The sequence below is a fragment of the Pogona vitticeps genome, chromosome 13 (assembly GCF_051106095.1).
Source record: "Pogona vitticeps strain Pit_001003342236 chromosome 13, PviZW2.1, whole genome shotgun sequence".
Classification (NCBI taxonomy): domain Eukaryota; kingdom Metazoa; phylum Chordata; class Lepidosauria; order Squamata; family Agamidae; genus Pogona; species Pogona vitticeps.
Genome location: NC_135795.1, coordinates 9666009 through 9691136, shown reverse-complemented (window position 1 = coordinate 9691136; position 25128 = coordinate 9666009). Strand labels below are relative to the sequence as shown.

General features: G+C 43.0%; 1 protein-coding gene across 1 annotated transcript; it reads left to right on the top strand.

Annotated features, from left to right (window-relative positions):
* Positions 1-485: 485 nt before the first annotated feature.
* FOXL3 (forkhead box L3) lies at positions 486-14335 on the top strand. Its single transcript, XM_072982724.2, has 3 exons — positions 486-6754; positions 9514-9682; positions 13865-14335. Exons 1-3 carry the CDS (start codon positions 6648-6650, stop codon positions 14333-14335), a joined length of 747 nt encoding a protein of 248 aa, XP_072838825.2. The 5' UTR covers positions 486-6647.
* Positions 14336-25128: the final 10793 nt, after the last annotated feature.

The window sequence follows — 25128 nt, the reverse complement described above, 5'->3', positions numbered from 1 at the left end:
CTTAGGTTCTGAAAAGAGACGAGACTGGGGATGTTCAGAGTGAAATGGCAATATAGGGCATTCCACATACTCGCCTGCACGCTGTTCCTTGTCGCCTCTGGCGAGCAAGCAAAATGCACGGCTAGTTTATCAAGGTCTGTTTAAAGCCAAGTCTCCCTAAATCCAACAGTCTGCCCCTCAAGCAGAAGCTTTGCATCCTCTTCCTTTCCACGTTGGGGTGAGCATCGCCCGTAGCAGCCGGCCACCCCCTCGCAGCTGCTGTTCATTTCCCCTTTCCTCCTTTGCAGAAACAGTTTAATTAAAAGGGGTCCTTCAGCCTCCTGATGCCATTTAGGGCACACAATGAAGCTGTGCACATCTGGAACAAGGCCCTTCGCTGTGCTGAGTGTTTAAAAACCCAGAGTGTAAATATTTGCATTCATCCAAACAACTCTTTAAATATCCAGATAGTGCTGTGGAAACCAATGTGGTATAATTAAGGTCCATCTTCCCCTAGAATATATGTATTCATGGGAGAGAAAGAAGCACATGTCCTAGTTTCAGAATCAAGAAACATGTCTTCCCCATTAGAGAGGGGCACGAACTGAGAAAATGGCAGTTCGCGATGTTTCGCGATTCGCCGTTATTTATGAACCACGAACAACGAACTTTCACGAACTTTCCAATGAAAAGAACAATTTTGTTTAGCATCTGGCTAAACAGCTGCTCTCCTTGCGGAACCTGATTTGGAAGGCTATAACTCATGCGCCCCAAATCCAATCATTGCAAAACTTGGAGGGGACATGGAAGGGACCCAGCTGAAGACTTGTTGTGAGTTTGGCATCTCCAGTTCATGCAGGGGCTGTTCTAGCACCCTGCATGGGTTGGAGATGCCTGTTCTACAAACCAAAAAGCATATGAATCACCAATAGTTCTTTTCATTCTAGACAGGCACGTTTCCCCAAAGCACCCTGAAACAAAATTGCCTGATTCATGGGATTTTTTTTTCTTTGAGGTTCATTTTGTGCCCATCTCTATTCCCCATTATAACTCAGTGATTTAGGTAATGTTGGGAGTTCGATCCTGCACTCTACCTCCTTGGCAGGGGCTGGACTTGATGATCCACAGGGTCCCTTCCAGCTGAGCGGTTATAAGAATATTATTATTTTTTCTCTGCCTTTCTCCTATAGCCCAATGGGAGACCATGTCCGGGGTTCTAGAATCCACACCCACCTACCTGAGAGCTTGCAGTGTGCCCTGCTTGTGAGTCCCACCCTCCAAATTCTATTCTTTAAAAAATAATAATTTTAAAACTTGGAAAATAGGCACGAGACTTTTATTCCTTTGGGACTGACTCTCTCAGCATTGGCCAACAACTGCATCCATCAAAAAGATTTGAGCAACCTATCCTGTGCTTCATCTGGGGATGTCAGTCCAATTGGATATATATATACAGTGGTGCCTTGCATAACGGGTGCCCCGTTTAACGACGAATTCGCATAGCGATGAAGAATTTGCAATCGCTTTTGCGATCGCATAACGATGTTTCCTATGGGGCAAAATCGCTTTGCGATGATCGGTAAGCTGTTTCACTTACCGATTTTCACATAGCAATGATTTTTCCCCAGCTGATCGGCGATTCCAAAATCGCTGCCGGGTAAAACAGGGACGGATTCCTCGCTTACCGGGCAGCTAAAATGGCCACCGTATGGAGGATTGTCACTTAAAAGGTAAGTTTTAAGCTCATAGGAACACATTAAACAGGTTTTAATGCATTCCTATGGGCTTTTTAATTTTGCATAGCGACGAATACATATAGCGACGATTTTTGCTGCACGGATTATCATCGCTATGTGGGGCACCACTGTATATCCGTCCTTGAACAGTGGGGTAGAGTGCAAGAGTTCCCGGAAGTCTAAAGGGAGCATGGTAGCCTTTGGCAAGCTGCACAGTCCCAGGATGCCCCCAGAAGAAGAGGACAATACTCCACTTCTGAGTATTCTTTACTCAGTATTCTTTACAAGGGTTGCCACAAGTCATAATTGACTTGACAGCACATGATTATTTTATCATCTGAAAATACATTTTTGCCCTCTAGTGGGGAAAAAAATTGGGTGCAAGAGAACTCAGGGTACCAGAACGCAAGAGATGGTGAAATTGGACTCCATGGGCTACAAGGAACAAGGAGAGTTGCTAAGGAAAGAGGGGTTTCAAAAGATATGCTAAAATTTGGGGGTTTAGGTCCCATTTGGGTCCCGAAGCCTACAATCCTCAGAGAAAAGCTGCCCTAATAAGACACTGCTCTGATATCACAGTCTCGGATCTAGTGGTGTAATGACTTCTCACAAAATTACTAGGTTTTTTTGTGAGACCAGCTGTGTCAACATGCTGAGGCAGACTATCCAATGATGTCGGAACTCTTGTGAGGTTGCCGGTCTCTAGCACTAAAGCTGTTGTCTGGGGCAGGTTTCCATAATTTACACTCAAAATTATTGTCTTTTCCCCTTTGTGAATCCAAACACATACAGCTGGCAAAGGAGGAACAATGAACTGATGGGGGAAAAAAACCTTGAGCAACCCATCCGGTGCTTCTAATTTTTAAAAGTGCATACCACGGTGTGTAGACTGCACACACGTCTCGAGTGCCAAGTCTTAGCCCACTCCACTGTAATTTCAACATGCAAAAGAGGTGATCTGAAGGAGGGTGTGTGTGTGTGTAGAATTCACTGTAGATCCTCTGTGTGAACTAGTTGTCATTCTTTAAAAATCTTCTGGCTCCTGAGAGGAACTAACAGGAACAAAGCAGCATTGTTCCTTTTGCATGTTGAAAGCCATGAGAGAACCATCATAGCCAGCTGCCTCCCCTCATAGCCTGTCTTTTCCTCATGTTTGGAGAACAGCTGAATTCACAAACCTTTGGGAAATCAAAAAGTATTTGAATATTGTTCCCTTTTATTAATGAATACGACACACTTTGCAATCCCTTTCCTCAAAACAACTTATTGGAACTCTGAAAAGACATAAATTTTAATCTGCAATAATGAATTGTGGTTTGTTTTTTTATTTAAAAATCCTTTAGTTTTAATATGAAAGTTTTATTTTGATTTGAACCAGTGGCTTTGTTTAGCGGTTGAGTATTATAAAAAGCAAATCTTACATGGCAGTTTAATCGTCATCTTAATCTCCCAAACCCAATAGTTTACAACTTTGGATTCTGGAAATACCCACCATAAAAAAGAGAAAAAGCCCAGTAAAAGTATGATTTTACGATAACATTGCAAATGAATTACAGTTGCTCTAGCAAAATTATGATGGCCAAGCAGCTGCTTGGGCAAAATCATGGTTCCTCTTACCCATCTCCGATCGTGTTGACACCTGCTAATGTAGCTTTTGCGTTATTAAAGGTCTTCCAGTATTTCTTTTGTAAACACTATTCAGGGATGGATTTATATACCGGCCGTAAATATTCAGCCTAGGATGAAATGTGGTCCAGAAGGCCTTAAAATGTTGCGATAATCACATCTTGCCATTTATTTATTTATTTATTTATTTATTTATTTATTTATTTATTTATTTATTTATTTATTTATTTATTTATTTATTTATTTATTTATTTAGTTAGTTAGTTAGTTAGTTAGTTAGTTAGTTAGTTGCTTGCTTGCTTGCTTGCTTGCTTGCTTGCTTGCTTGCTTGCTTAATTACTTACTACCCAAAAGTGTAATATGCACAACCAACATGTACAGTGGTGCCTCACTTAACGGGCGCTCCGTTTAGCAATGAAACCGCATAGCGATGAACTTTTTGCGATCGCAAAAGCGATCGCTTGGCGATGTTCCCTATGGGATTATTTTTTAACAGCTGATCGGCGGTTTCAAAATGGCTGCCGGGTAAACAAAATGGCCACCCACTGTGTTTTCGCATGGATTCCTTGCTTTAGAGGCACCAAAAATGGCAGCGCTATGGAGGATCTTCACTTAAGGTTAGTGTTTAAGCCCATAGGAATGCATTAAACGCATTTTAATATGTTTCTATGGGCTTTTAAAAATTGCTTAGCGACGAAATCGCTTAGCAGCGATTTTTGCTGCACGGATTAACGTCGCTAAGTGAGGCACCACTGTACAAACTACAGATAGTCTGCAGTATAAACTACAGTGCTAATTGTAGACATGGAGAAATAATAAACGATGAAATAAAATCACTTGTGGCTTTCCAAATCATGATAGGCTAGAATGTCTATCCGTTGTAGCGATAAACTGGAAATAGCATGTTAAATTTAATGCTGAAATCATCACTTTTTCTTTAAACAGGATTGCATCTAAACTTCAGAGAACAATGTTTTTAAAGTATCGAGAAGCATTAAAAACATTGTATTCGCAAAGGCTTTCAAAGCCGGTATCTAATGGTTGTTGTGGGTTTTTCGGGCTCTTTGGCTGTGTTCTGAAGGTTGTTCTTCTCACAAAAGACCCGCTAATGACACCCATCAATCACAGGGACAGATAATCTCTCCTCCTTATCACAACAATGCACCCACAACAAAAACACACTGATCACCATAATCACCCATCTCCTGAAAAGGACAAAAGCTGATCCAACAGCTATAAATACTCAACTCCCAAACAAACTGCACCAGAGCACAGAGTGCTGTCCTCTGAAGAGGCCAACCACAGAGACTGGCGAAACCTTCAGAACACGGCCAAAGAGCCCGAAACACCCACAACAACCATTAAACACATTATTTTCCAAACCTTGAAATATCAGTTAGTATAAGCTGGCTGGATAGCTCAGTCGTTAAGGTATCTAGCTGCAGAGCCAGAGGTTCAGAGCTCCCCCCTTGCAATGGGTAAACCACGTCTGAATATTCTCTACGTGGAAAACCCCAAAAACAGTCACTATCAGAGTTGACTTGATGCCATGCAATTGTTATTAGCTACCTAGCTAGCTCAACACTTTTGGTATCTGGTTCTGGAGTCAGAGATCAGAAGTACAATTTCCCCCTGTGCACCCCAGAAAACAGAGAAGCAAGGAAGGATAAAACACTTCAAAGTACTTTATTATCCACTTGGAAAATCCTGGAAAAAAAGGGTCACAGCAAATTGGAATTGACTTGATGGCATGATTATTATTAATTTCAGTCAGCTTTTCTTCTTGCTCAATGCATAGACCATGATTTTCATATGAGCTCTTTTAATTAAGGTTCCCCAGCTGTGACTCTACCCAACAGGATCCTAGAAGATGATGGGAGATACAGTCCAACATGGAACACCCCAGTGTAGACAATACCAGACCTGAACGTCGTGGCACACTGGTTAAACTGCAGTATTGCAGTTTAACCAAAACTCTGCCCAGGATCCAGGTTCAATCCCATGTAACTGGCTCAAGGTTCACTCAGCCTTCCATTCTGACAAGGTTGGTAAATGGAGTAGCCAACTCCCTCGGGGGGGAGGCAATGTGTAGCCTGCATAATTAAAGCATCCAGAGAGTGTTCTAAGCACTTTGGGGCAGTATATAAGCAGCCGGCTTTGCTTTTCTGCTTTGATGAATCAGTGGGTCAAAAATGTTGTCTCCATCTTTCCCAGCCGTTTTCCGATCTGGCTAACCCTCTCTGCCTTTGTTCATCAACAGCTTCTGGGTGTGAAATGACTCCCCCCCCCCTCATTTAATTATCATGCGGGCCCACACCTTTTAGGGAACTCCCTTCCTCCTGCTTTCTCATCATGAAACCACTGAATGATCCATGTTTAAGTTTACATCACATGTTGGAAACCACTCCAAAGCATTGTGTGGAGAGGGGTGGGTGGGAAGACTATCTACTTGTTACAGGATTGTATGCCAGCGCACTGAGTTATTAGTCTAATTCATCCGACAGATCAAAGCCCGCACAAGGCGCTCGGTCTGCCTACGGCTATTTTCCTTTTACTTTCCTCTTCAATGATAGTCTCTTAAATCTTCGCGGTTTTGCCCTCTTTGAACATGCTGGAGTTTATTCCGTGGGAGGAACTGAGTTTGTACCCACCGAAGGGTTGGCTTTCTTGTGTGTTTTTTTTTGGGGGGGGGGTTTCAATCCCACGACAAGGCTTTGCCACATTGTCCAAGATGGATTGAATTCTCACATGACAAAATTTGTCGTTGGCAAATCAAAACCGGCAAATGGCTGGCAATGTTCTCCTGCCTCCAAAACTGACGCTCAAGAAGCCAACGACTGAGTTTCATTTACAAGGACGAGTTTATTAACCTCACATTGTTTACTTTGGTCACATTGTGTACATTGATGGCAGGAAAGGCTGCTACGCGCCTTGCGAGTTCGGGACCACCCAGGAAGGCAGCGCCTCTTGCTACTGGCTGTATACACCCAAGTTCAAAGGTTCAGGAGGGACCTTTACATTTCCCTGGGTTAGTCACTGCCTTTCCCTACCGTGTGGGGGAAATGGGAGGGTAAACCAAACTCATCCAGAATTTTGTAAAGGACTCCAAGGGAAAATTGCTAGCATGAGGTGAAGCGGGGGGGGGGGGGGAAGCAGAGAGAGAGAGGAGGGAGGGAAGGTGGCAGCAGAGGCAAAGAGGGAAAACATTCAAGGAAACATCACTGTTCACTTCTCTCTCTCTCTCTGTCTCTCTCTCTCTCTGTCTTTCTCTCCCTCGCACTTCACAGGAGTCGAAAGAACAAGAGAATGTTTGACAACACTCAGTACCCATACAACTGCTTTAATTATGATGGAGAGGACTACCCAACCTGCAGCTCCGATGAGGAGAAAAGATTCACCCGGCCGGCATACAGGTAAGCTTAACTTTCTTTTCTCTCCCTCCGAATCTCTTCTCACTCCCTCTCTTTGCCCACATGTTGCCAGATTCCAGGGAATTCCTCAGGGGAGGTTTCTTTGGCTTTGTCTGGGTGGTTTGGAAACTGTCTCCTCCGAGCATCTTTGCAAGCATGGGTATAAGAAGAAAAAAGAAAAATAGGGAAGCACCAGGATTGGAGATGTGGGGTGTGTGTGTCGGAGTAAACCTTATGCCATCTGTTTCAATGTGTTAACCCTTGGAAGCTGGTGAATGACAGTTGGAGGGGTCAGGATCCGGTTTGGTCATGAGGGTCACTGGGAGGGGGCAGAGGGTGATCAAAACTATCTACACCACAAGATTGCTTGGAGGATAGTTTTAAAGCGCCTTGCACCCTCAAAGTGCTGAAGAGTTATATTTTGTGTGCGCATGCATGTAGGTCGGTAATGCATGTGTGGCGTGTAAACAATTGATAGGTAGATGCCTAGTTTGATAAAATGTACAATTATGAATGATCTCCTGAACTAACTCTCCATCCTGAAGTTTTGGTTCCTTCCGCTCTCTTCCATTCATTCATTCATTCATTTAAAATATTTTTACCCCGCCTTTTTCCTTAAAAGGGACCCCATGCAAAAATCTCATAACTGTGTCTCAAATGTATGAGCGGTTTATTTAGTTGCTTTTGTTGAGACTAAAACAATCAGGATAACACCCCGTCGTAAGCCGTTGAGTCTCAACTAGGTCTTTTGACACATTGCAGAATTTTGAAGTGATGGATCATCCTTCAAACCAGTGAGCTGATTAATTAGCTAATCACCACAGTTCAATAGCTCCCCCCCCCAAGTTCTTTGTAGTTTTGAAGAGACCAGGAGGTGACTTGCCATTTACCAAACAGAAACATACAACTTATTAGCAGAAGCAAAGATTATATTTGACCTTTTAAATTCCATTATATTAATGCAAAATAACCTTTTAAAAAACCACCACCACCCCCCCACAAGCCTACCTTGTAACCAGTAATGGCTTGTAACGAAGACAGGTGGACATACCCATATTTTTGGGAGGGGGGAAGCCTGTCCTAATCCATCTACCACCCAAACCTTGAATTCTTAGTTCCATCAACAAAGATTAATCTGCTGAAGCTCGCATTGATTCATCCACACCAATGCGGATTAAAAGAGACAGTCCTAAGGAGCAAAAGGGGAAAGACCTATTTCTAGACTCCGAAAACTCACCTGTACTCAGTGCTTCCAAGCAGACAGAGACAGAATAGAGTTGCATTTAGCCCAAATATAGTTTGCTACTGGTTAGCAAACTTCTGCTTCAGGAGAAGCCAGCTGCCAAATATCACAGGTTTCCTATCTGCGAAGCTTCTGATTTTTTTTAAAGTTACAAATTCATTCCCTTGTCTTGTTTCAAAAACAATTGAAGCTCCTGTCTTTGGAACAGGATAGAAAAACCACAGAATTTCACATGCAGAAGAAGTACAGATGCATTTCCAGTGATGTAGTATGGCAGGTATTTAAGCAGGGGTGTTTTCTTCTTAATGATGCTAGATTATCAGTTAGGTGGTTACATCTCCTTAGACAATATGGCAGACCAATCATTGTTGCAAATGCTCATTGAGGGCCAATCTGGGGATAACTCACAATTTTGAGATTTCCCTGCTCTGTGCCATCACGTTGCCTCCAACTGATGGCAACCCTATGAATGAGCGAAAATGTCCTTTCCACAAACTGCCCTGCTCAGCTCTTGTAAATTCAAGCTTGTGGCTGCCTTTAAGGTGTCTAGAAGAGTTGAGCACAACTGCTAAGGACAGGACATTTTAGAGATCAAGGGGTTGCCATAAGTTGGAGGCAACTTAACAGCACATACCGATAACATCAGCAGCAGCAGCAACAACAGCCTTTCACTGGTAATGCCACAGCTAGTTTGGTTTGTAGCACTTAGAGTTTGAAACCATGATTTGGTAGACCTGGTTCAAATCCCCATTCAACCATGTTATGAATTCTTCTGTGGATGTATTAATTGCTTGACTTGGTGAGGAAACAAGGTAGAAATGAGTGCAAAAAATGCTCCAGCAATGTATTACTAGAGGTATGGGTTGAGCCCAGACTAAAGCTGTCAACCTGAACGTACTTAACAAGGAAGTAATTCCCGTTCAATACAAAAAGGACTTAGTTTTGAGAATGCACATAGAGGATGGTACATAGTCATGCTTAGGTGTGTTTCCATCTAAATCAACAAGAGTTAAGTCATAACCATCCATTCACATTGATTTCAGTGGGAGCCCAACACAATCAATTTACAGATTTACGGAGAACCAAATCCTGTTTTGTCCAGTGGACCTCACTTCCCAGCAAATAATAATAAATGGATGCCATCAAGACCATTCTGACATGACTACACTTTCCAGAGTTACTCAGAAAGTGGTTAGCCTTCCCTTCTTCTGAAAATGTCCTGAGACTGTGCAGTTTGCCCAGGGATACACAGGCTGGCTCTTCTCCCTGGAGACACAATGGGAGAGCAGACACTCAACGTCTTGCTCCACAGCCAGATACCTAAGCCACTAAGCTATCCAGACAAGTACCTAATAAAGGGGTTTAAAATAAGTCTTAACTAGGGTTCAATCCAAAGTGGCTTAATGTCTCTGACTTCTCCATGGGACCTCCTGAATAGCCTGGATTTAGATCCCCATAATGTCAATATCTGTGCACGCAGACTGGCATTCCAGCACGTTGGGTTTTTTGTCTCCTCCAGCTACATCGCGTTGATTGCAATGGCCATTCAGCAAAGTCCTTCCAACAAGGTCACCCTATCCGGCATTTACGACTTCATCATGAAGAAATTCCCTTACTACCGGACCAACCAGCGGGCCTGGCAGAACTCCATCCGCCACAACCTCTCTCTCAACAGCTGCTTCGTCAAGGTAAGGTCTCTGGAACCCTCGGCTGAGTGGGTTCAATCCTTTACTGTTGACTCAAGGGTCCTGCATGGAGGTCATCTTGGGGCTTCAGAATTGGTTTGGTTTTTTTTTTAAATAGGCCACCTTTCTCCCAATAAAGGGGGCCCAAGGTGGCTCACAGTATTAAGAAGCAGAATTAAAAATATAAGTTAAACATTTAAAAGATACATTAAACTGTAGGCTAATTAAAATACCATGGAATCATGAAAAGCAAGGAGACATTACAAACTATCTGAACTTTAAAAAGGCATTCAGGGACTCAGCCATGATTGTTAGAAGCCTGCCTGAAAAGGTGGGTCTTGTTGTTAGAGGAAGGACAAAATATAGGGAAACAGATTGATCTCCCGAGAGAGAGCCTTCCATAACCTGGGAGCAGCCACAGAGAAGGCCCTCTCTTGTGTCTCCCATCTGCCATGCCTGTGTTGGCAATGAGACCGAAAGGAGGGCCTCCTCTGATGACCTTAAATGCCAAGAAGACTCATACGGGGAGATACTGGACCCAATCTATATAGGGCTTTATAAGTAATGCCCCTCTCCTCCCAGTCAAGCTATTTGTGTCCTATGCATTCTACAGTTTGGCTTGGATCAAAGCTGATTTATATATTTAGGAACAGCGCCTCCTGTTGGCTTGCATTGGAAAACCCAACCCGCTATTTGAGACAGATGAAATCTGGAGGCATGATAGACATCAAAGAGGGGAGTCAATCTGCCAAATGTCATGTACAAAGCTAGCTTCAAGAGTTTGCAAATGAGACACCACTGCTTTTACCTTCTCACCCTAATATGCCAAAGTAACTAGCAACCCTACTAATTATGGCTCAAGACAGTTTCTAAACTAGCTTAACTTCAGCCCTGAATTGAATGTGGCATTTCTTGTGTGGTGTGGACACAAATCCATCTGAATCAGGCCAGTTTGATTCAGAATTCAAGCTGGGGCCAAACCTAGTGTCCATCCCTCGTTGATTCCATGGAATCCCAAAATGGAGGGAGGGACCATCCCATCACAGGTTGCAGATACTGCTTGACTGTGGACCTTGTTTTGAAGGGATGCGGTAAATATCTGCATTTATAGACCCGCTGTGAGTCTACAGAGCCTGGAAGCTTTTATTTTTCACTACAGCTCCTGAGATCCCTCCAAATTGGAGGGTTCAAGCACTCCATTGTCAGCTTAACCACCAAGCCAAGCCCCTACTAGCTAGAAGATTCTAGGAAGCGTAGTCCAAAATAATAAATTTTCCAAACACCGGAACTGCAGAACATTCTCCTTGCACCTCCAAGGTCTTTGGATCAAGAACAGCATATATATAATGTAATTAAAAAATAAAAGCCCGAAGAATATCAAATAAAACAGACAGAAATCCCATATATTGGATGATGCAGTGGGTTTAGCCCTGTAATTGATAGAGATCTGTCTGTTTGTGGGCTGTTTCAGTTTTGTACAAGTTTCTTCCTATGTCTTGTCTGTCCAGTTTTATGGTTACTTCTTACAGTGCAAGACAACAATATTAACAGTCAGAAATAAACAGAGTTAGCCAGTGGGTTGCTTTTCATACACAGAGAGGATAACTCAGTAGCTGTTTCGTTCTCTCCAAAGCTTAAAATAGGGATGGAAAGGAGAGATTAATTTTTTTTTAAATGGATAGCTCCTTCCTTCCTTCCTTCCTTCCTTCCTTCCTTCCTTCCTTCCTTCCTTCCTTCCTTCCTTCCTTCCTTCCTTTTCTCTCTTTTCCTTCCTTCCTTCCTTCCTTCCTTCCTTCCTTCCTTCCTTCCTTCCTTCCTTCCTTCTTTCCTTCCTTCCTTCCTTCCATTCTCACCTAAATTAAAGCTAAAAGGCAATTTAACATCGATTTGATTGTTTAAAAGCTTGCCCTTCAATTTAAATTGAACCGGACCCAGTAGCAGGTGAGCGAGTTATTAATTCTTTCCCACTTTCCCATCTCTAAAAAATGTGTAAGATTCACATACAAAGCATGGTTTTGAGACAGTTTTTTTTTTTTACAAAATAGAACTTCTAAATGTTTGTTTTCCCCTAAACATGCCCATTTATGAATATATATTTATCCCAAAATATGCATTTGAGATACCTCTTGGCGTGCTTTGGGGGTTCTCTCCTTCCTGATCCTTTCAAGGAGAGATATCTCAGGATTCAGTCTGTGATGAAACAAATATCCTACCACTGATCTTTGGCTGAAGCGTTTGAAAGATTCAGTTGTACAGATGAAAGGTGGGTTTTCACAGGTCTAACATGCGACTCAATCAATGTTCTCTGGTGACAATTCACAGAAGATGTACAATATTTCGATTTGGAGCAAATATTTTTGACAGCGACATACTTCCTCTAAATCTGGGAAGGAAAAACGTTTGATCCACTAGAGTTTTTTGACTCTTGTGTTTTTTTAAACGGCATCATGATGCTTCCAAGTTATGATGACTTTATATTGATAAAGGACCTTAAATGGCCCCATCATGAGTAGTCTTGCAAAGGATGTCTATGGCTTCCTTAATTGATTAAATCCATTTTTGTTCAGTCTTTCTCTTTCCCTTTTACCTTCCATAGATGATGCACATGTAGTCTTCCTTGTCATCTAGAGCAGTGGTCCCCAACCTTGAGCCTCCAGAAGTTCTTGGACTACAACTCCCAGAAGCCTTCACCACCACCTCTACTGGCCAGGATTCTGGGAGCTGAAGTCCAGGAACATCTGGAGGCCCAAGGTTGGGGACCACTGATCTAGAGGGCTCTAAGTCATATTGTTGAGACAACATTGACCTAGAGTTCAAGTCCTATCAGATGTGGTCAACACACAGCATAGGAAGCTTCAGCGGGTGACACCATTGACATCTGGAGGGCCATGAGGGTTGTACTGTTGACATAGTCCAGTGATGCCCAACCTTGTGTCTCCAGATATTCTTGAACTAAAACTCTCAGAAGCCTTCACCACTAGCTGTGCTGGCCAGGATTTCTGGGAGTTGTAATCCAAGAACATCTGGGGACCCATGATTGGGAGCCACTGGCTCAGCCAATATTGAGCTACATGTTTTGATTTGGCTTATGGCAGCTTCATTTTCTCAACACATTGCTTTCCCTTCAGTGGTGCAAGGACTGGGAGACATTTCAGATGTTTTCAAGCTTTGGAAGCTACTTAGAGTGTAATCATATGGGGGAATAGCTCGTATTTTGGACCACTTGTGGCACAGCCTGGTGTGAGCCATTTTCCAGCAATCACAAAATATGCAGGAGATACTGAAGCAGCTCAACTCTGATTTGGACCTTTTTTGGTCCAGTAACAGAACTGCTTTTTTTTGAGCTAGGCAAGAGATGGAAGGGTTGCTTTAAGGCAGATCAGTCTCCATGAAGTGACCCTTTCCAGCATGCTCAGGTGGGACCCTTTCAGGTCATTTGATCTTACCCTTGGTTGTCTCTTCTGGTTACTGATGCAGGAAAAACGACTGGTCACGTAGAACAAGTTGGCTTCCCAGGACTTTCTGCTCTTTTCCTCCCCAGACCCCAAGAAATTTTCAAAGGCAGTCTGAAAGCCAACGTCCTAAACTGGGAAGAGGTTTAAAAGGATTAAGGATAAATCAAGTGGTGACCATATAAGATCCCATGTCAGCCTTCTAGTTCCTTTTGGATAAGGTTGAGAAAGAGAGAGAGACAGAGAGAGATGCTATTCTCTTTTCTGGGATATGTGCTAGAAACATAGCAAATTGGAGGGCTCTTTACCTAAGACTTCTATAATTAGAGAGCCTGAGTTTCAGCAGCTTGTCATATATGTTTACCCGAGGTTTAAACACTTGGGTTTAAGCGAACACAGATGTGGAACCCGCAGCCTTTGAAGCCTAGACATGTGCGTGTAACCTAGAGTTTTGTCTCCCCTGTGGTTCCGCCCCCTAATCTATTCTGGCTGCTGGGGCTCAGACTTTGGACACCAGAAGCAAACCTCAAACAGAGGTCTCCCGGGCATGTACGGAGTGCATTTCCTTCCTGAACCCAATCTTAGGGGACACAGCTCTCTCTGATAAAGGGGAAAGGAGGAGTCTTGGATGACAGAGCACTGTTTTGGGGAGATATTTGATGGACGCTCTTTTGGGAAGTAAAGAGGTTGTCTGTATCATTGACCATGTTTGCTGCTTCCCCATGAAATGCAGGTGCCCCGGACAGAAGGCAAGGACAAGGGTAAAGGGAACTACTGGAGTTTTGCCTCAGGATGTGAATCCATGCTGGATTTGTTCGAAAATGGGAATTATCGGAGGAGGAGGAGGAGGAGAAATGTGAAACGAGAACCCGGGGGAAAGAAGCTGAACACGGAGAATGAGAGTCTGCCCACGCTGGGCCTGGAGAAACCATCCTTTCCCAGCATGTCTGCTCCTGGTGAGCGTGTGGAATCCCAATCTCAGCCTTTAGAGCCTCACGAACTTTTTCCAAACACCCCCGCCAGCCAAGAGAGCCTAAACAGCTCCTCTGTAGGAAAATCTGACTCTGAAATTAAATTTAGCATTGATTACATTCTCTCCTCCCCTGACCCTCTTCCTGTGCTGAGGTCTCCATATACCATGCAGGAGAACAAGCACCGCCTCTTGGATTCTCAGCAGATTCATCTTCAGTTTTGGACAATGTAAAGTTCAGCCGGGACGTGGAGAGAACTGAGAAAGGGTTTGCTGTGTTTTCCCACCCGTCAGGCACGGCCTGAGCAAAGACATTCTCCTGTTCTCTGCGGTCTTTGGGAAAGGGTACAAAGTCATTTTCATCTGGTTATGAATATCTCAAGAGCATGAGGTTCTGGCTTTTCGGTGAAACCCGGCACGCCATTTGTGGACTTGCAAAAGGATTCTGCAGCACCGCCGGCTCCAGCTTTGAGGAAGCGCTGCAAAGCCGGCTCTACCATTAGACAAAGTGAGGTGGTGTCTTCAGGCGGTAGAATCTGGGAGGACAGCGCTGGTAGGCTCCTCATTCTTCTTCCTGAACTCCCCAGCTGTCTGTTGGAGGAGAAAGTTGTGAAGTCACACCTCCTAACTCCTCTCAATTAACCTCCTGCATCAGCTATCCCATCGTCCATGCTACCGGACATTTCAACAGCTGGTCAACTCTGCCTGAACATGAGCAGGGGGAGATAGGTCACTTTATCTTTCACCAAGCAGGAAAAAGTCTTGGACCAACCCTGGGCAAAAGATCTCTGGTGGCCTGTTATGTCTTCTGTTGGTGGACGTTGCTGGTTTTTCCTGGCAGTGGTGGCAGCTGAGTATGGCATGCATTTTTATTCCCCATGATGCTGAGCTCCTCTGCTTCATGCTTATCAGAAGTCTGGGATGGGGAAGTTTGAGGGGGAAGAGCAGAGCAGATGTCATTCGTGGTCCCACCGCTAGATGCCACAAGCTTAGAAACTCTCAGATGCTAAGTATCTATGGCATTTATTCTGTAAAAAAACTGAAGGATTTCATGAGGTCCAGCCATCACCAAATGTCAACCATTGCAGTATTTCTCTTCATGAGTCATATATTTCCTATAGAATTGCTTCAAAATTACAGATGTCCAACGGACAGCCCATAGGTTAGAGTAGTGCCACATCAGAAATTTATCTGAATTTCTCCCCATCTGTTGCAACATTTCTGGACACCTACGAAACTTCCAAGATAACTTTATGTTTTGTTTTAAATACTGCTCTGAAGGAATGAATGACATATGTCATTTTCCAGGTTTGCCATTAAAAAAAAAGAAAACTCGGCTTCTACTAATGTAGATACATCCTTACCCAAAAATAAAAGAAATACAATTATGATAGCAAGCATTTGCCATCAAATTAATTCTGATTTATGGCGACCCTTTGCAGGCCTTTCCAGATAGAGAGTACTCAAAAAAGGTTTAGCATTCCTTTCTTCTGGAAACACCCTCGGACAATGCAGCTTGCCCAAGGCCATGCAGGCTGGCTCTACTCGCAGGAGGCACAGTGGGGGAATCGAACTCCCAGCCTCTAGCTAAACCACTGAGCTATCTAGCCAGCTACTTTGATCAATTGCGAACTATTCCTAAATCCAGCAGTACACAGAAAGCAGAACAATGTAAGATCTTGTAAGTGTAAGATCAAATTACTCAACTTATTTGAAAAAGCAGTTTTAGAGGAGCAATGACACGAGAGGAAGGGATATGATTCTGTGATGTCTCCCTTGGGACTATTAGCAGCGGGGACTGGTGGATCAGGAAAGAAAAACAGTTCTAATCTCATGTTTTCAATGCCGTCCCTCACTCAGCTCTGAGTTAATGTGCATCTCTCACACCACCTCATTCCTCAGGGGGGAAAATGCCTTTAGAAGCCCCTTCAGTAATGCTGAAGAACTAAATACAAAACTTGAGGGAAATTGCTTTTTAAAATTACAATTCTCAGAAACACCTACTAGTATGACCAAGTTGGGAGGGGGGGGGTTAATATGAAGTGCTTTCCTGACTATTTCACTGTCTTAAATCAAGCACAGCAGAAATATGCCGGCCAGTTCTGTGTCTTTCTTATTGTGGTGGGTTGCACCATGGACAATGAGCAAAAACATTTTTCTGACCAAGATTATTCAAAGGTCTTGGTAGGAATTCATCAGCTGAAGCGAAGGCAGAGGGATGAGACTAGGGATGGATAAATCAGTCTCTTTCTGATCTGTGTTATTCTTCCATATATTCCGTTCTGTTCTGTTCAAATGTGAACTTTAGCATCTCACAATATGGGTTTAGGTAGCGTTTCCCCAAATATTTGAAGCATGGAAAGGTACCCAAGGTGTGTTTACAATGGTAGTCCATATCAGAACACGAGGGCTCACTTTCAGTTCGCCAGTAGAGGATGTAAATTCTTCACAAAATTGTCCCTGGCCTGTGAAACTCTTGGCTAGAGGCCTCAGAAGGATTATTGTGAAGGCAATACAAAATGGTGCTGCACCACAACGGTTGTGCCACCTTGTGGGCTGAGGTTTTAACAATTTGAAGCACCAAATGGGTTTTTTGTGTCTTGTCTAACTACTCGGTTCTTGATTGGCCCACTCCCATAACTGGGAACATTTGCTCTCTCTCTCTCTCTCTCTCTCTCTCTCTTTGGTGGTGTGTGTGTGTGTGAAAGAGATGATTTACTGGCTGAGGGATTTTATTTAAAGAATTTAAGTAACACACCTGAGTTCATACTGCTCAGGTGAGAAATAGCTTTCTCAGATCCTCTCAGACCAGTGATGGGCACAAAGGAGAAATAGACCTCTGGAATTTGCTCGTCCCTGCAGTTCAGGAAAATCATACCGCTCCCATTTTACAGATGTAGAAACTGAGGTTGATGATGGCTTGCTCAACGTTTCCTGGTGAATCAGTTACTGAACAGGAAAACTAACTTTTCATTTCCCCATCCCACTGTGTTATTCGTTCATGTTGGATCATAAATGCAGATGGAAGTTTTACAGCTCACAACGATAAGGTCACAAAATTGGAAATATCAGTGGGTTTGCTGAAAATTACATTAACAAAATTACATACAGAGAGCTGAAAGGGAAGACTGAAAGCAATGTGATTGGCTTTGGAAGTGTAATTTGCATCAAAGCAAGAAGAGGGAATCACATGTTCATCCCAAGTATACTTACCAGATAAAATTTCAGCTTCCCTTCTTGCTTAAATAAGTTACATACAGAGGCATTTCGAGCAACACAGGAAACTTTCTTGTACACAATCCAGTAAAATTGCCTTTGTTGGATTGGAAATACACATTTGCTGCTATAACATAAAGTCACCCCCTCTGTTTATTTGAGGAAACATCTGCCAAACTGAAAAGGGTTTTGAATAATGTGCATTAAAATCACGTAGGAAAGGATTCGGTGCCGTGTAAACTGGCCCTTTTCTAACCGTTATGAGTGATTGGCTATGTATGCATGAGCTGCTATATAAGGGTGAATTTTGTTTGCTTGTTTCAGATCCTATTGGATAAGATTTTACCAATATCTGGAAATTTCTTCAAACTGGGAGCAGAAGGAAACTGAGAATTTACAAATTAAATTGTTAGACAGAAATGGACAGATTTGTTCATCTAGGCCGGTGGTTCCCAACTCTGGGTCCCCAGATGCGCTTGGACTACAACTCCCAGAGATCCCAGCCAGCACAGCTTTTGGTGAAGGCTTCTGGGAATTTGAGTCCAAAGACATCTGGGGACCCCAGGTTGGGAGCCACTGATCCGGGATGACAGGGCTGACTTCCGAAGTCTTAAAACTCTGCATTATAATCCCCTGTGTGTGCCACCATATTGGTGCTGCATCAGGACAGACGCTGGTTTTGAAACAAAAATATTTAAGAGGTTCATCATCTTTAGCACATAAGTGGAAGGACAGTTAGACATGTTTCTTCTCACATTGGAAAGCCCTGCACATTTTGGAGAAGGCTGGTGCAAAAGGTTGAGGTTTTCCTTTAATTGTTTTTGAAAAAAATATACCATAAAAATGTGCATGTTTTCATCTGTGGGGTGGAAAGCATGTGAATTTTGGAGGGCGAGTCAAACACAAAGAGTCCATTGTCAGTTTTGACCAACATGCCATGAGGAACATTGTTGACATGCCTTGGTGGATGCAGGAGAATGAGCCGGAAGGGTTCCACACATTCTTGCTTGTTTCTGAAATGCAACCTTCTGTTGTTGGAGGTCCAGGTTTTGCTGGAAAAATCAGCCCTCACTAGAAATGGATGAGGACTGACAGACTACCAGCCGGAGGACCATGAGTGGCTCAGGGTGTGAGTTTTGGTTTAGAGCACTGGTTCTCAAACTGGGACCCCCAGATGTTCATCTGCAATTCCCAGACGCCTTCACCACTTGTTGGGTTGGCCAGGATTTCTGGGAGTTACAGTCCAAGAACAACTGGAGAACCAAGTTTGAGAACCACTGGTTTAGAGAGCACATAGTTTTTTTTTTCAAATAATTTCACTTCTGTTCATTACAAGACTCCCAGGGTGTACCAGTTATGTACAGTATCACCAAAAAAAGTGGACATGCATCACCAGAGAGAGGCCAAAGAAGGACCTGGATTTCCCTAAGATTGCTTATATGAATGATGTGTACAGATGCAAAATTAGAATGGACTCTTTTTTTCAATACTTTAAACAGAGTTACAATAGATTGACTTAAAATGGGAAAGCTGTGGCCACATAGCCCGTATGCCAACTGAGTTTGGTGTTACTTGTGGACGGACAACTGCAAACCCCAATTCCCCTCCTTTTGGTTTGTCCTCTGTAAATCAGACTTGGATTGCACTATTTTTCAAATGGAGAACCCCTTGAGAATGAGAATTGTCCGCTTGCAAACTTTCAACTGTAATAGAATGCTTGTGGTCACATAAAAATATATTGTATGAAGACAATCTTCATCTCACTACTTGTCTATCGTCTCCTTTTATTTTGTGCCATGGTTGAAGGAAGGGAAAGAATCAATTTGATGGTGTCATGACACACAATTAGTTCAAACAGCCAAAAGTCAAATTAGTTATGTCCACCAGTGTAGCACCGATGGCATCAATCTTGTTAGGGAATTCTTCCAAGTCAAGAAGTTCACATTGCTGTTGAAAACCAAGCTGTAGAACACAATGTACAACAGTAAACATCTTTGATGATTTCTTAATTTGCCCCAATTCCCTACTGAGGTTTGTCCCAGATATATTACTCTGGGGTAAAGAAGGTAGCTGGCTAAATAGCTCAGTGGTTTAGGTCTTGTTGCAGGGCCAGAGGCTGAGAGTTCAATTCCCCACCGTGCCTTGAGGGAGAAGAGCCAGCCTGGGTGGCCTTGGGCAAGCTGTACTGTTCCAAGGTTGCCCCCTAGACTTAAGAAGGAATGGTAAACCATTTCTGTGTATTTTCTACCTGGCCTTGACAGCACATCATGATGGTGATGGTGGTGATGGTGGTGATGATGATGATGATGATGATGATGATGATGATGATGATGATGATGATGATGATGATGATGATGATGATTTAAAGACACCACCCCACCATCATATTTGACTTTCTCAACTTCCATCGACTACAAGCATCTGGTCTAACTCTTGAAGACATAATATAATAGCATGGAATTGTTTACAAATGCATGTGTTTGATGTTTGAAGCACTCTTATATGTAGATGTGAATATTGAGATTTATATCACATCTGGGACTTACTGTTTTTTATGCAACCCCCAGCCAATGTATAGTTATCACGACGGCCCCTGAACTGTTTAATGTATGGCAATGTAAGTGTATATGGTATATTCCGGGGACAGGAGACGCTTCTGATACTCTAGATACCATGCTCCTCTGCTACGTTGTATTTACGGTCACTGAGAGGCTTTTTTGACCAAAGAGAATTATGTGTGTCAAGCCGTCCACTCTGCTTTCAACAAATCCATCACAGAAGAAGGATATGAACAAAACAAACCATTAAAACACACTCGGAGAGGACTTATATACCTGAGATGTTTTCATTGGCTTTCTGGAATTTGCATTAAGAGCAGAAGAAGACTGCAACGTAGACATCTCCTATTCCATTAATTGCTCATTGTAAATGGACATTACTCCTTCAAAACTGTCCTCACAGGACAGGGGGTCAAATGAAATGGTACATTTACCATTTTCTCTCTCTCTCTCTCTCTCTTTCCCTCTTTTGTTTTGCAGAAATGCTCCATCAAGTGGCAAAAGACTTATCTTGGTCATTGCGGGTGACTTCCCTCATCGCCTGCATCTTGCAATTAGCGTGCTCACTCTGTCTGATCTTAGAGATGGCTGGGAGACACTCCAGAAGGCAGGGCTCCTGAGCATGTGAAGCCTATTTATTCCACAACTTTGCTGTTTCATCAATATCCCACATTTCCCACTTACACTATTTAACTGGTGCCCCACTTTGACTTTTGACAGAGGATGGAATCTCACTTCCTTCTGGAGTGGGTACCGAATTTCTCACGGTGTGTTGTGCAAATATATTCTTCCTTCCTTTGTCCCCATTCTCAGTTTTCCCCCACTTCAGCTTTGATGACTTATCCCGGATTCTAGCACGGAGGAAAAAATGTCCCTTGACCCCCTTTCTCAGAGAGCTATATACTTTTTACAAAAGTTTGCCATGGACTGGATCCTGAAGGATAAGCTTTAGTCCAGAGGAAATACAGAATTTTTTCCCCTCTCTTTTCGTGGGAAGAGGTAATTTGTGTACATTTACTGGAGCCCGAGTACATGGCAGCGCCTCGTAACTTTCTTAATGGAAACCTGGTGATCCGTAAACGTTTGAGTGGAAGGCATTTGCTGAGGGCCAATATAATATTAATGTTAATATCAGTGATTGATCAAAAATGGATTTGCAAGGGAGGCATAAAGGAATTAATTATAATTGCACTTGGAATGACTTTGTAATGGCAACGACATTTGAATAAGGTCACATCTAACCCTCACCCTGCTTATGTTGTCCTATATTAAATGCCATTCATTTTAAGGGCTGGAAAACATGGGGGCGTTCGGGAAGTCATCACACTACAATATATTAGGTAGATGGGGAAAAATGTCCTTGAGTTTTTTTTTGGGGGGGGAGAGATGATTGATCCCCCTCATAAAGCTAATGCTGACAATAGAAAGGTACACAGATGCCTTTTGGGGGAAAAATGCGGGTGATGCAGGAACCTCTCTACAGCTCAGATCATAGGGATATATCTGCATATAGTATATTTTTATTTCCCTTGCCATAGATTGAAGACCGCTATTGGTGTTAACTCTCATGAACAAATGGAGCAATTGGCATGGGTTTCGTTAATTTGCCTTATGCAAATCAAAGGTACCATATTTTTTGCTCCATCCATAAGACGCACCTTTCCATAAGACGCACCAATTTTTTAGGAGAAGAAAACAGGAAAATATAATCTGTTTTCTTCGCTCCATAAGACGCACAGACTTTCCACCCCACTGTTTTGTGGGGAAAAAGTGTGTCTTATGGTGTGAAAAATACGGTATATATGACATAGAATAAGAATAATCCTCTTCGAACTGCACAGCTGAAAAGGACCCTCTGGATCATCCAGTCAAGGAGGCCCTGTGGGGGAATCGAACTCCCAACTGAGATGTTTAAGCCACTGAGCTATCCTATGGGGCAATATATTATAGTTTATGTGGTCCCATGACTAGTCCGACTTGCAGGTTGGGATGGAGGTTTTGGAATTCCTACAAACACCATCATGCAGTGGTTCCAGAACTGTGCCCCGCATGACCCCAGGGCACTACCAGACCCAGCCATGGGGGGGGGCGGCACAGAGTCCTCAGAAGTACTTCCACACAATCCAGAAATGTATTACTCAGTCCGGGCTTTCCTCTCCCTTCTCCCACCCTCAGCCAAAGTATCGTATTGGGGGGAGCTGCGGCCAGTGGCCAGCAAGTCAAGGGAGATGCGAGACAAAAACGTTTGAGATCCTCTGCCATAACCTGAACTCATCAATATGTTCCATCTGGTTCCCCACTTCATGAAACCCATTGGATAAGCCAAAGATCTGTCTTCCTGATGTAAAGATGTGCAATTCCTCCAGTCCTGTGTCTCCTCTACAGATGTTTCCTGGCAGTGATTCTTGTATACAAATGAGGAGAGACAGTGGTTGATGACTTGAGGTATGATTTCACCCAAAATGGTGACTAGGCATATACATCTTTGCCTGTTTTAAAGAAGCAAAGACATGTCAAGAATTTTCTTCCCAGCATACAAGATTGTGAGAGTGATGCGCATTTGTGGGACTTTATTGCATCAAAATCACAAAACACTGTATTTTACACAAGAAGGGCAGTGACCGTTGCAGAACACGGGGTTTCCCATGAAAGACGCCACGTTTTGTGCCAAAGACAACAGTTGTTGCTAACGCTGCTGCTGAAGAAAAAGGTGCTGGCGGTCTTTCAGCTTTGAGACAGAGGCAAAGCATCTCACAGCAGTCAACAATGTTGCGTCTTTAGACAGCTCAGAAAAAAATGGTAGCATTTGTCAACAACCGAAATGGTTAGTTCTCCCTTCCATCGCACCAATTACCTTCCAATAGTTTGGCCCTGAATAGATAATTAAGACCCATTATAACTACAAAAGACCCGCTCCCCATGGAGATGGAAAAAAAACTAGCATTATTGGTCACCTCAATCAAGGCAACTGCCTGAAATTTTTTGTCTCTCTTTAAGGTTACAGCTATGGCAACTGCCAGGATAAACACCCCCGTCCGTCAAGTCGCTGGTTCTTAACCTTGGGTTACTCAGGAGTTTTGGACTGCAACTCCCAGAAGCCTTCACCACCAGCTGTCCTGACTGCAGTTTCTGGGAGTTGCAGTTCAAAAGCATCTGAGTAACGAAGGTTAAGAACCACTGCGTCAAATGATATTGCCTTCCCACACTATGGGTTGTCAGGCTGAGAAAGAGGGACCTTGCCTGTTTGTGGGCTTGTTTTTTTAAATATTCCCAAGTGGAATAGCGATAGTCTGATAACACAGTGGAAATTAACAAGCCAGTAGAGAGAGAGACAAAGGGGAGGAGCACTTTCTCCTCCTTCACAAAGTGAAGAAGTTCTTGGTGTTGTCAACCTTTCTGATCAGTTTCACTTTGTGAAGGAGGGGGGGAGTGCTTCCCCCTTTCTCTCCCCACCAGCTCATAAATTTCCACTGTCAGGTTAGACGATCATTAACCCACTTTGGAATAAAAATAAAAAATAATAAAATTTAAAACAAGCCCACAGCAGAAACAACAAGTGGCTGGGGAAGGCAGCAGCTATCAGAGCCAACAGATACAATTTACAGCAACAGAGATATTCACAGATGCCAAACCAATGTAATATAAGTTGATGTTACATCCATGTTAAAATAAACAACCCTTTGGTGGCCCAGTAAATACCTGATTTAAAAAAAAACCCTACCATATCTGGGCAAAAAAAAAGATTCTGTGCTTCCATGTGCATCGCATAGCCAGAATTCTAAAAATCTATTTTATTTAAGCAAAATTTGATTCGACCACAGTTTTTATTGCCAGAGTGACCAAACCCTGAGATGACTTCATCTGTGTACATTGACTTAGGGCTGATCCTGCTTACACAGACCTCACGGAAGGACCCTCTGCTTTTCACACCAAACTTTCTACTAGGGACGGAAAGTTCAGAAGCGCCTGTCGAAAACCGATTCAGACTCCTGTTCATGACTGCAATGTCATCTGGAGCATTCAATCCAACCCTCTATTAAGACATGCTGAACTTGTCTTCCCCCCCACACACACACACAAAGAGGAAAAAAAATAAAAAAGAGGGAAACCACAGTATATTACCTACAGCTGTGTTTTGCTAGTTGAAATTAAACAAAGATAAATATTTGCAAACCGACATATTTTTACATCCCTCCAAAATACCAAATGAAGTTCGTGTAAATTACAGAAACACAGTTTGCTTTGTTGTTCTAAGTAACAATTTCCTTTGAACCAGATGAAATGCCTGCTGAGTGGCGATTCTGTGGCTTATAAATTAGCAACTCACGTTGCTTCCTCCGCCTCCACTACCCCCTTTCCCTCTCCATGCAATTATTTTGCTATAAGCTTTAGGCGACTTTGAGGGGAGAAAAGGAAGGAATTAGAATAAACTGCGAAGCCACTGAACTGGAACTCGTGGCATGAGATTAATAGTAAACAAAGGTGGATTGTGTTTTTGTGGCATCAAAGAAATAGGTTGTGTGCCAGAAAAAGGAACATGACTTCAACGTGATCTAAGGCCCGCTTTTGTTCTTGCTGAAATTAATGAGATCAAGATTGGGTTCCTAATGAATGTTAAATTCTGAACTAGCATAACCCGTTTTCTGAACGGCCCCAAGCCCAGCTTTGTCGAAACCCGAATCCCACCCCCCAAGATGATCACTGTTTCTGTGCACCCTGACTTGGACGAGGTGTGTTTTTCAGAAATTGGGTTCCCCCTCCTCAAAACTCAACATTCGACGTGGCTACGACGTGTCTGAATCTGTCCAAATATTATAGTAAAGTTTCCCTGTTTCCAAAAATCATGCATCCATCTTCCAGGCTCAGATTCCTTCTAACCCGTTTATAAAGAAATCTGTGAATCCCATTAAGTTCTCATCAGGCAATGTACCGAATTAAATTCTCACTTCTCTTCACTGGGCCATAGCATAAATCCAGTTCGAAGTTCCAACCGGAGTCAACACTCTGAATCAATGGAATTTAATGCCATTTTTGGCTTACCACACGTTCTCATGGATTCACCGGCCAGAATCCTATCTTGATGACACAGTTGCAGAAGGCCGGTTGTGAAAGGACTTTGAGAAATTCCCCAAATTGTCTATCATGGGCTGGGTCTTCTTAAGGTTACAAACACTCGTATAACCAGATACATGGTAAGAAGCCTAGGGATTAAGGACCTTGCTTTTATGCATCTGGTTTCAATGTGCTTTTCTT